The sequence below is a fragment of the Balaenoptera musculus genome, chromosome 1 (assembly GCF_009873245.2).
Source record: "Balaenoptera musculus isolate JJ_BM4_2016_0621 chromosome 1, mBalMus1.pri.v3, whole genome shotgun sequence".
Taxonomy (NCBI): domain Eukaryota; kingdom Metazoa; phylum Chordata; class Mammalia; order Artiodactyla; family Balaenopteridae; genus Balaenoptera; species Balaenoptera musculus.
This window is the reverse complement of record NC_045785.1, coordinates 180,270,363-180,283,118: the sequence shown is the minus strand read 5'-3', so window position 1 is coordinate 180,283,118 and position 12,756 is coordinate 180,270,363. Positions and strand designations below refer to the sequence as shown.

Sequence of the window (12,756 nt, the reverse complement as noted above, 5' to 3'; positions counted from 1 at the left end):
GTTTTTGGTTTTTGGTTACCATGAAGTTCATGTACAACAACCTACATATATAGCAGTCTGTTTTAAGTTGATGGTTACTTAAGCCCAAACATTCTTAAAACACTGTATTTTTATCTCCCAACACACCTTTTTGACATCACATTTTATATCTTTTTATTTTGTGTATCTCTTAACTACTTATTATAGTTACAACAGTTGATTTTACTACTTTTGTCTTTTAACCTTCACACTTGCTTTGTAAGTGGTTGATACACTCACTATGTTTACTATATGTTTATGAGATTTTTTTCATATATTTCCTTATTTCTAGTTCTGGCCTTTTCTGCCTAAAGAAGTCCCTTTAACATTTTTTGTATGGTTAGTTTACTGGTGATGAGTTTCTTTAGCTTCTGTTAGTCTGGGAAACTTTATTGCTACTTTAATTATGAATGATAACCTTACCAGGTAGAGTATTCTTGGTTTTTAAGGGTTTTTTTGATTTTTTGTTTTTTTCTATCAGCACTTTGAATATATCATACCAGTTCCTTCTGGCCTGTAAATTTTCTGCTGTGAAATCAGCTTATAGTCTTATGGAGATTTCTTTCTATGTAACTAGTTTTTTTCCTCTCTTGCTGCCTTTAAGATTCTCCCTTTAACTTTTATCATTTTAATTACACTGTGTCTTGGTTTGGGTCTCTTTGGGCTCATCCTGTTTGGGACTCTGTTTCCTGGACTTGGATGTCTGTTTCCTTCACCTGGTTAGGAAAGTTTTCAGCCATTATTTCTTCAAATAAGTTTTCTGTCCCTTTCTCTGCCTCTTCTCCTTCTGGGACTCCTATAATGTGAATATTAGTGTGCTTGATTTGTCCCTAGGATCCCTTAAACTATCTTTTTTTAAAATTCATTTTTCTTTTTTGCTGTTCCTTTTGGGTGATTTCCACTACCCTGTCTTCCAGATCACTGATCCATCCATTCTTCTGCTTCATCTAATCTGCTGTTGATTCCATCTAGTGTATTTTTTATTTCATTTATTGTATTATTCAGCTCTGCTTGGTTCTTTTTTATATTTTGTAATTCTTTATTGAAGTTCTGTGTTTCTCATGAGTTCATTGGGCATATCTATGACCATTAGTTTGAACTCTTTATCAGATTACTTATTTCTATTTCATTCAGTTCTTTTTCTGAGTTTTTGTCTTATTCTTTCTTTTGGAACACATTCCTCTGTCTCCTCACTTTGCCTCACTCTCTGTATAGTTTCTGTGTGTTGGGTAGATGGGCTTCGTCTCTTCATCTTGAAGGAGTGGCTTATATAGAAGGTTTCCCATGGGCCCCAGAAGAGCAGTCCCTCCTGGTCGCCAGAGTCAGATGCTCCAGGGGTGCCCCCCTCTGTGGGCTATATGTGTCCTCCTGCTGTGGTGGCACCGAGGTTGCCCACTGGCTGGAATGCCCACCCAGTCACAACTGCTCTGGGTCCACTGGTGGGCAAGTTGGTTCCAGGCCCAGCTGGTTGTAACTGCTGCAGGCACCCTGGCCCTTGGTGTGGCTGGCTGCAGGGCCCAGCCACTCAGTTGCAGGTGTGCTGGTGGGTAGGGCTGGCCTCTCAGGGCGGGAGCCTCTTTAGGGGATGCTGGACCCTGGCGAGTCTGCCTGCCAGGTGTGGCAGGACAGGAGCCGCTTTGGAGGGGCAGTGGCCAGGATGGGCAGGTTGGGTGGGGCTGGAGACGCTGGGTCAGGGCTACGGTGCTCATGAGACAGATGGAGAATGTCAGAAATGGCAGCTGCCAGTGCTGGGCCAGCTAGGTAGAGAGAGAATAATAATTTAAAAAATGGTGTCCACCAGCACTTTGGTCCCTGAAGAAAGTTCTAACAGATCTCTGCCCCTCGGCACTTGCCCTGAAGTTAGTCAGTGACTCTCCTTCACACATGACCAGGTGTTTTTCCAACCGCTGCCTCTGCACCAGGACTCAGAGAGAGCGAGTCTGTGCACAAGCCCTTCAAGAGCAGAGTCTCCGTTTCCCAGAGTCCTGTGGCTCTCCCAGATGTAAGCCACACTGGGTGTCAAAGTCAGATGTGCAGGTCCCCTGGGCTGGGGTGCCCCCATATGGGGCCCTGACCCCTCGCTCCTTAGGGAGGCCCTCTAATATTTGTGATACTGCCTCCTGCTTACAGGTTGCCACGTGGAGGGTGTGGGTCCTGACTCGACGGTCTCTGTCCCTCTGACCTGTCTTGGTGTGTTTGTCTTTATAGTCTTCGTCGTAGAGGAGCTGCTCTGCCGGTCCTCACGTCGTCCTCAGATGCGTCACTCTGTGTAGTTGTAGTTTTGGCATGTTCACGGGGTGAGGCATGTTCATGGGGTGAGGCGTGTTGTTCATGGGGTGAGGCGAATGCAGGATCTTCCTACTCTGCCATCTTGGTCCACTTTGTTGGGAACACATAACAAAAACTGTAAAAGGTTTTTATTTTCTTGTGGAATGAACACTTAACATGATTCAAACATGCAAAAGTAAAGAGAAGCTTATATGAATTCCCAGGTACCTTTCATACATCTTCAACAATTATCAGCTTACGGCCAATCTTATTTCTGTGCCAGCCCTACCCATGATCCCTCCCCACCTCTGGATTAATTTGAAGTAAATACCCAATAGCATATCATTTAACCCTGCAGATATTTCGAGATAAATCTGTAAAAGATAACTACTTAAAACACATAAGCACAGTGTAGTTCAAAAATGGGACCGACTGAACCTCAAGAAGAGTAATAACCGTTATGGGGTGAGCATATCAAATATATACAAATGATAATTTTTAAAGACCCCTCCTGGCTCACCTTTATAGACTGTTAGATTAGCTCATTACTCTAAAAATTGTTAAATAAAAGGAAGGAATTATCCTATTTTTCTGGTACACATTGTATTTCAGGATAGCCAAATAGTTAATAAGACAGTTCTTTATAAAATGCCAACAAATAAATATAAAGGAAATGCTTTTGAAAAGCATAATTTTGAAGTGCCTACTGAAATAATGGATTTAGCCAGCGGTTACTATAGGATGCTAAAACCATCAGGTGAAAGGCTGATAAAGTTTGTAGTGGATGCACTGGCCAACCACACCTGAAGCCATTAATCAGTCTTAGTACCACCCGAAGTGAGACATCTGATCACTAGGTGCCTTCGGATGTGATGCACTGAGAAACACACATCAACACCTGTGGGAATTCTTGCCAAAAGCAGAAAACCCAGAACCTGAAGCTAACCAAGCTCCAGATGTAATTGCCAGTTTATAGGAAACGAGGGTAAAATAACACGTTAAAGGACACAGATGGCATGGAGGGGGGGAAGGTGGAAGGGATCGTCCTCTGAGATGAGGGACATGTCAGCCAAATCCAGTGCTACCCTGTTGAGATTCTGGTCCAGATAAACTCACTAAAACATTTTGGGGGCAATAAAGGAATATGAGATATTAGAGAATAATTATTAATTTGTTATGTAATGATCATGATATTTGGTTGTGTTAAAAAAAATCTTTCTCTGTTAAAGCTACATAGTGAAGTATTTACAGGTGAAATGATGCATTGTCTAGGGTTTGTGACCTTGAGACCCAGCACCAGCCTCACCTAAGAGCATGTTAGAATCAGAACCTGTACCAAACTCCAAGAGATGTACATGCACTTTAACGATTGAGAAGCATTGCTTCAAAGTACTTGGTGTGAGGGAGAGTGTGGGTAAGGGATAAAAGAAACAAGATTGCAAGTATTGATTATTATTGAAACTGGGGGCTAAGTGCTTGGTGAAGTGATTGACTGTGAGTCAGGGATTCCTAAATCGGGGACCGACAGACTGGGAGAGCGGGCAGAGTGTTTACGTACTCAGCCCACTGATTTTTTTGTTGACTGGTTAGAGATGTAAGCGTTGAGATAAATGTTGTCTGATATCCTCCCCTTCTTCCTGCCCAGCTAGTCAAGTTACTGGCTAGTATTCCAAAACCCTGAATGCATATTTCTTTAAAAAGTATTTCTTGTCAGGTCAAATTGTCAGTTAAAATTTATGGAAGAGACATACTTTAACGACTTAATGCCAGTGTGTCGATCTCTCTCTGTAGTCACGCCTAAGAAGGCCTCTTCAGAGCCTGGATGGTGCTCTGTGCGCTGACGATGACGAGGACGCAGAAAGAGCCAGCAAGTAAGTCGCGGGGTCTCCTGTGCTGTTACGCGATGTGGCTCAGCGGCAGAAGCTTTAGGTTACAAGAGCGATTTCAGAGAACGTGCACTCCCAGAGATCAGGTTTTACTCCCTTGCGGTATATTCTTCAGCAGGAGGAACCAGCACTAACTGGAGTCTCACGGGGGATGAATCTTGAGATGGGAAAGCAAGATAGACCTGAAATAACTTGTTCTTGGGAAGCAGTAAGGTCTGCAGCGATACCTGGGATAGTATTAAAGGGGAAACAGAAGCCCACTCACTAAGTTAGACTGCTACCCTCCTCCTGAAGAGGGCCAGGTAGATACCAGGAACAGTGAAAGTAGTCAATCGAAACAAACCAGATAGGCGAGGGGCGGGACCTAACTCCATGGTGGTATCAGAAGAGGAGAATTTAACGCAAAATGTTAAAAATTAATTTTAACATAAAATAAGGGAAATAATAATAGTATATGTTGAACTTTTAAAACAATTTTAAGATATTTTGGGATGACAGAATCAACATTCTTTTTTCTGCATTAAGTATATCTTTGTTTATATAAGACAAGTGAATAAACAAAAGGAAAACCATATAAAAATACTGAAAGTGAACTTGGAGTACAGCCAACTTCCCAGGTATTCTGGGAATCTGATATTTCTAAGGCTAATGTCCCAGATTCCCCAGAATTAGACTGTGAAAAGCCCTGCTTGTGCTTCCAGATTGATAAGGAACCGTAAACATTTGTTTGCTCTCAGTGCACGTACTCAAGATTTCCAGTATCTGAATCAGTGTGTACATCACTATAAAGAATTTGGCCATGAACCAATTATCCACTTCGCTGTTCTACAGAAATGTTACATTGGTTTTAAAACTCCTGCCTTAGTTGACGGTCATTGGTGAGAGGTTGCTTGTATGTGGCATTCGTGGTCACGTAATCACCAGCACGTATTTTCTTTTTCTTCAGGTTGTCCTCTGAAGACGGAGAAGAAGTGTCTGCTTATTTCTACGAAAGTGACGACTCTCTTGAAACCAGAGCAAAGGCCCCTTCCTCGGGTGAGATGGACTTGCTGGGCGAGATCCTGGACACGCTGAGCACGCACAGCACGGACCAGGGGAAGCTGGCGGCAGCCAGGAGCCTGGACTTCTTTAGGTCGATGGACGACATTGATTACAAGCCCACGGTGAGTCGATTTTCCAACTGATAAAGTTCTCACACTCACTGTGATGGCTGTCGTCATCACCTTAGTTGGTAGGAGCGTTTGACCTCAGATAAGTGTCAAAACTCCAAAAATGGGCTTCCCTGGTGGCACAGTCGTTGAGAATCTGCCTGCCAATGCGGGGGACACAGGTTCAAGCCCTGGTCTGGGAGGATCCCACATGCCGCGGAGCAGCTGGGCCCATGAGCCACAATTACTGAGCCTGCACATCTGGAGCCTGTGCTCCGCAACAAGAGAGGCCGCGATGGTGAGAGGCCCACACACCGCGATGAAGAGTGGCCCCTGCTCGCCGCAACCAGAGAAAGCCCTCGCACAGAAACGAAGACCCAACACAGCCAAAAATAAATAAAATTAAAAAAAATAAAAAAAAAAAACTCCAAAAATACTGTTAACAGTTAATCATTAAGAATTATTTCTAGTAACAAAATTCCAGCATTTTCCCTTTTATTTATGCAATTCTGGTGGTTATTGTCATTAATTGAAATTTTGTCAAGCAGTGGTATTTTCCTACAACCTAATTTTATAGTTGTCTTTTCTGGGGAACTTTTAAATGTGAAATGTTTCCACTTTTTTTCTGTATTTTCTGGATGTTCAAAAAAATTTTAATAAATGTATTAATTCAAGTAATGTTTCATTGTATTGCTTTAGAAATAATACTTTAAACAGATTGAACTGGCTGCTTTAAGAACACAAGAGAGAGAAGTATAAGTAATTTCCACTCTGTTCTGATAGTAATAAATTCCAGAACTTGGCATTGATTATATAATATAGTTTTGTCTGCTTGTTTTTTGTTATTTCGAAGGATTGTTTTGCAAATCCTTTTTATTTTTCAGTTTTGTAGTATAATGACAAATAAAAGTTGTATACAGGTGTACAACTTGATGTTTTGAAATGCTGACCACAGTCGAGCTAATTAACATATCCCTTATCTCAGTTACCTTTTCTTTCCTTTTCTTTGCAGTGAGAGCCCTTGAGATCTACCTTCTTAGCAAAGAACTATGGTCACCGTGCTGTACATTAGGTCCCAGCACTTTTCCCACCTGCACGACTGAAACCTGCCCCTCCAGCGTCTCCCCATTTCCCCACCCTCCATCCCCCTCTGGTGACCCCCATTCTACTCTCGACATCTGAGTTTGACTATTTTAGGTTCCACATATAAGTGACATCATGCAGTATTTGTGTTTCTCTGTCTGGCTTATTTCACTTAGCGTAATGCCCTCCAAGTTCATCCATGTTGTCACAAATGGCAAGATTTCCTCGTTTTTAAAAGCTGAGTAACATTGCATGGTGTATACGTACCACATTTTCTTTACCTGTTCATCCATCAATGACATCTAGGTTGTTTCCATAGCTTCACTATTGTAAGTAATGCTGCCATGAACATGTGGGTACAGCTGTATTGTCAAGATACTGATTTTATCTTCTTTGGATACATACCCGGAAGTGGGTGTATTATATATTGCTGGATTGTATGGTAGTTCTGGTTTTAGTTTTTTGAGGACCCTCCACACTGATTTCCACAGTGGCTGCACCAGTTTACACTCCCACCCGCAGTGTGCGAGGGCTCCTTTTTCTCCACACCCTCGCCGACACTTATGGTCTGGTTTGAGTTTTATAGGTGATCGATAGTTGTGAGGGCCTGGGCACCCGTATCCATCTCACTTCATTCCTGTTGAGGGCGCCCTGGGAGGTGTTCAGAGCTAACTGTTGATGCTTCATTTCCTCTGGGAGGGACTTTGAGTTCCCAGCCTTGAAAGATACTGATTTCAAAGTGGAAAACGGTATTGCCGAAGTGATGCTATAATTTTCTTCCATTTTTTCTAAATATGCTGTTTCTTCTCTCAGAATAAATCCAACACGCCCAGCGAGAACAACCTGGCCCTGCTTTGCAGTGGTTCCAGTGAGCAGGCCGAGTGGCACCTGGGGCAGGACGACAGTGCCCTCCACGGCAGGGAGCTCCCTCCCTCGCCCAGGAAGCGGGTGTCCTCCAGCGCTGGGACGGACTCTCTGTCCATCCTAAAGGAGGAGAACGGTGAGCGACACCTCGGCGTTGGTGCCGTGAGCCGGCCCGCGGAGCTGGGAGCGCCGGCCCCTCCTCCAGGACTGGGTTTGCAGCTGGCTTCGCCCGGAGCCTCCCAGACAGAGAAGAAAGAAACACTAAGCCAGACTCCAGATGATCCGCTGGTACCCAGCCTTGGGCGCCGTCCGTCTTTTGTTCCTTGGGAGAGAGAAGGGAAAGGAGCCAAAGAGACTTCAGAAGGTTCTGGACTGCTTCAAGAAGTGGTATCGTTATGTCACATAACATCTGCCTTCCAACAAGACTTAAACATTTCAGAAGGAAAAGCAAGTGGAAACCAAGCTTAAATCAACAAATTAAGAGTCCGTCGCTTGCATTCAAGCTTCTTCGGAGACATTTTAGGAGTCCATGTACCCTATCATAAACAAGGATTGGTAGAAAATACAACTCTTACTACCGTCTAAACATTGTTTTTCATTTGGGACATTTCTCCCACTCGTCTGTCTCGTGGTATATAGATTTATCCATTGATTTTTAAATGTAAAGCTAATTCTACTGTGCTCTTAAATCAGGTACTAGTTTGTATGTATGATGAAAGTATATATTGAACATATGATTTCCCAGTATTTGGTGCTTAACGCCACTTATTTTATTTAAACTAAGTATGCATCTAAACCCTTGCACATAACCAGTAGCTACTGTACTAACCTGGTTGAGCATGAACTGGCCAAGATACCAAAACCTATCAGAACTAGCCTGAAACTGTTGACCAACTAACTGCCTTAATCTTAAGCCTATATTAAGCATACTTACATAATTTATGGAATTACAGGTAAATTTTGAAAGATAAGTTATAAGTGTTCTGCAGAGCAATAATGCCTTTTTCTATTCATTGAATCAAGGACAAAATTCATTTTTTCTAAGTTAAAAAGCTCTCTTGTGGACACTGCAGCCATGTTTTCCAAAAAGTATAAAGGTACACATTTACCTTACCTGTCACTCAGTGAAATATATGAAGTGCTGAATTACAATGTGAAATTAATGACTTCTGTTTACAAATGACACTTTAAGTTTTTTCACAGTCTTTCTGTATGACTTTGCTAAGTAGGAGTCACCCCTAGAAAGCCAAATGCAACAAACTGTCCTGATAAAAAAGTGTTCCTATCTGTTTTTCTCTTAACTAATAATTCTCTACCAGAATGCTTCGTATCATATCATCTCAAATGGACTTCTTCTTAAAATAATTGACTTTATATTTTGGAAGTTTCAAATGTATAGAAACCGTGTGGAGAAAGTACAGTGTTCCCATGTCTCCCTACTCAGTTTCCGCTGTTTTTAATATCCTATGATGTCCGTGCGGTACGTCTTCACAATTCATGAACCATGCTCCATGCACATTTCCTTAGTTTTTCCCTACCATCCTTCTTCTGTCCCAGAATCCCACCCGGGGACCACATCACACTTGGCTGTCACAGCTCTTTAGGCTCCTCTTGGCTGTGACCCTCTCTCAGACTTCCCTGGTTTTTGACGACCTTGACAGTTTTGAAGAGGACTGGGCAGATATAGATATGCTGTAGGATGCCCCTCTGCTGGAACTTGTCTGGTGTTTGTCTCATGATTGACTGATTGCAATGGGACCGTGGGTTTTGGGGAGGGGGTTACGGAAGAAAAGTGCCGTCTTCATCATTACATCCTATCAAGGGTGCGTGCCGTCCACATGATTTGTGAATGTTGATGTTGGCCTTGGTCACCAGGCTGAGGTAGCGTTTGTGGGGTTCCTCCCCTGTAAAGCCGCTCCTTCCCCTCCCGCTCCTACTGCCGTCCTCAGGAGGAAGTCACCGTGTGCAGCCCACACTGAGGCTTAGGGCTCCTGCTTCCTCTCCATGAGGGCACGGTATCCACATAAATTACTTGGAATTCTTCTACATGGGACATCGTCTCTTCTCTCTGCAATTCACTGTCACGCTTTGAAGTTCACCTGAGAAGGAATCGTGTGTTGACTGCTTGATGATTGGCTGGATTGACAGGAATAATCAGGAAAAAAACCCAGTGATGTTATGGTTCATTTGTTGTTAGTATGTTCAATATATCCACTCTATACATCCCCACTCAGGATTTTTTTTTACATTATCATTTTAGGGAAGGTGTGTGAGAACCCATTCAAGAACCCTCATCAAGACTGTGCTCTAAAATGTTTACTGAAATCATAATTTAATTTTCAGTTAAAATCCTGGAAGGGGGTTTGTTAAAAACATTGCTTAAAATATTCATTCAGGTCAGTCTTTGAATAATTTAAAGAAAATGACCAAGTTTTGCTTTTCTAAAGTACATTCCAAAATCTCAATGGATATATTTTGGGAGGACAATTATTCATTCATGTTTATGAAGGAAGACAGACCTTGTTTTACGTATAAGGATGGACTCTGTATGTATTAAGGAAAAGGGTGTTTAATCCTTTTTTAAATTTAATCCTTTTTTTTTTTAAACACAAAAGATTCAAGGTTCCTATCAAATTTTGCTTTTATATACTCATTATAAAATTCCATTTTATTTAATTGAAATATGTAAAAAAGTCCATTTATCAGAAGAGCTATTTTAAATAAGGAAAAACTGTCACTCTGGTCGTTAATCTGCTTGGCAAATATTCTTCATAATTTTTGAAAAGAATGTAAAGCAGCCCTTTCATGTGAATACTGGAATGAGGTATTTTTCCTTCAGAATTCACTGTCTGGAGAATGGGATCATTGTGAGTGAAGCATAGGCACAATTTGGGTTTTAATCCATTTGCTTGATAAGTCTCACGGCCTCAGAAACGTGAGTTCTCTTCTGTCTTTTGGTTGCCTCACCAGATGTCCGATTGCACCGCTGTGTGTGGTGAGGGTATTCATCCACTGACAAGTCACATTTGTGTCAAGACATTTTAAACTGAATTTGTGCCTTATTTTAACATACAAAATCAGCTCTTATATTTCATGTTAAAAACAAAAGCAAAAACCCTGCATGTTATTCTTGGAAAACATCCAAAAGACTAGTAGCAAGTATTCATATTTCAAACCGTTAACATTTTAAGTATTCAAAGTCTGCTCTGAAACTAGACTTCCAGTATTATGGTGGCTGTAGGGAGAATAAAGTGACACTGAGGTGAGTTCTGAAATAAAAGTATTTTCTTTTTCCTACTATCTTCGTATTTTCTATTATAACTAAACCAAATACGTGTAAACTCTCCTGCTGTTTGCTTTTTTTTTTTTTTTTTTTTAATCCCCAAGGAGCAACACCTGTTCTACAACAGAATTGTAGAAACGAATCAGACCTTTGGCTCTGAGGCCCAGTCTTTATGTGACCTCTGGACAAAGTCACAATTCTCCCCAAATCCCACTCTCGTTTTTATCCTTTTGCCCTTGGGTATTGCATCCATGGTATTTCAGGGGGATAGGAGAGTCGTGTGTGAATTTAGGAGCTCTTGTTTTGTTAAGTGAGACTGTGCTAAGTGGTATATTTTGATGGCTACCTACTTTAGCATATTTTAGAAAGGCACCAAAATATAGCATGATGACTTTTCTGATTAAAAATTAGAAACTCATTTAGGAAATATTTACCAGCTGTTTGTACTGGTCATACACAAGGTGCAGTAACTGTGGACGTAGGGAAATAAGAGAATTGGCCTGGTCCCTGCTGTGCAGGAACTAATTAAAAGGAATTGTAAATCCCTGTTAATAATAATAACGATAATATATTTTGCTTAGAAGTTATTCAGCCAAGATTCTATCACCAAAAAAAAGGCCTTTTAAAGCTGCTTAATATAAAACATGCTCTAAGTACAGAACCATTGTACCATTTTCTAATTTGAGTAACTTTCTCTACTGTTACACGAAGTACAGTAATGCTGCTATCTAGGATACCTACTTTTAAAGGACAGATTCAGAGGCTCTTAGAAACTAAGTGTTCTTGTTTACCTGACTGTCCGTCACCACTCTGCTCTCCTATCACCAGGCAGCGAGGCTCTGATGAAACCGTGCCCCTTCGCACTACTTAGGGCCACGTCACTCCAATCAGGATTAACTGAGCATGCAGATGCATGTTGATGGGATCTCATGTTACTGTCTTTACCTTGATGATAGCATTCTCTAGAAACAGCCTCCCGTCACACACACACAAATACACTTTTAAACTAAAACTGTCTGTGACAGTGCTGTTGGGAGGAGTTTGTGCTCATGTCCTAATAAACAGGACCCAGGAATGCTAATGAATTCGTCGTTTCTGAAATAAGGTGAAGAAGTAGACTGCTGAGAAAGAGGACAAAACTGTGACTATTCTCATAATTGGTAGATCTTCCTTCTCTTCTAGAAAACCTGAATTTTCAGGAAAAGATTATTTTCATGAATAAATTTTCTAATCTGAATTCCATTTTGTTTAGCATACAAGATCCTGATTCTGGGTAGATATTTGTATATCAGAATATAAATTGAAGAATGTAAAATGAACACCCAAACCTAATTCCCCCAGACCACTTCTTAATATATGAAATGCTTTTTGCAAACTGTTTCAGTATTGACGTCTTTCCTCTGTCGAGCCCAGGAATCTGTTAGTGTCTGTTTCTTAAATCTTGTTTAAGAGGCAGAGTTGTTTTGAGCAAATCAGTTAACATTTTGATTTGGTCAAGGTAGGGAATTATGTGTATTTAGAAAGAAGCATGTTTTATTTTGAAAATAATAGGATTTTGTGCAATATTTTTTCTTGCATAATTTAGTTCATATAAATACACACATCTGCTTTTCTAGCAGATGCCTTAAGGTCATGTTGTTCAGTATTTGTGTAAAACTGTATGTAGCAACGTTCCATGTGATTTTAGAGAAAAAATATTCTTTATACCGTTGGCAGGAGAAATGTTTTTATTTAAAATAATTATGAATATTGCATTAATATATCGTAACTAACTGCCTCAGCAACAATAAATATGCAATAAGAAAATTATGAACCTTAGATTACTATTGACAATACTATTACTTTAAAAGAAATGTGTATAGTGCAAAATGCTGATTCTTCAAATAGTTCTGTACCACATAAATCTAGATGGCATTTCTATGGTGATGACAAAACATATGTCGGCTGTAATATCCTTTGTGATGACTCTTTGGTAAGATTTATAAAGGGCATTGCCAATACTTTTTGTGTAAATTAAGTTAATTTTTGTATAATGTACAGTTTGTTTAACCTTAGAGCTTCTATAGATTTCTACTTTTATTATACTTGAATGAGGCAGAAGCACTGTGGAAAATCTGTAGCTCTGGATGTGACATGCAAACATACCAAAAAAATAAAACAAGGAACTGAACAGCAAACCAGATGCTTTCTATCCAGAAAGCTATGT

At 40.7% G+C, this 12,756-nt stretch overlaps 1 protein-coding gene across 5 annotated transcripts in view; it reads left to right on the top strand.

Moving 5' to 3' along the window:
• Positions 1 to 12,550, top strand: part of DENND1B (DENN domain containing 1B) — a 252,491-nt gene extending 239,941 nt beyond the window's left edge. For all 5 annotated transcript variants that reach the window (XM_036855731.1, XM_036855712.1, XM_036855721.1 and 2 more), the window contains 3 exons: positions 4,078 to 4,157; positions 5,119 to 5,335; positions 7,217 to 12,550. In XM_036855731.1, coding sequence (XP_036711626.1) covers positions 4,078 to 4,157; positions 5,119 to 5,335; positions 7,217 to 7,735 — 816 coding nt within the window. In that variant the 3' untranslated portion in view covers positions 7,736 to 12,550. The remainder of the gene's footprint in view (positions 1 to 4,077; positions 4,158 to 5,118; positions 5,336 to 7,216) is intronic.
• The last annotated feature ends 206 nt before the right edge of the window (positions 12,551 to 12,756 follow it).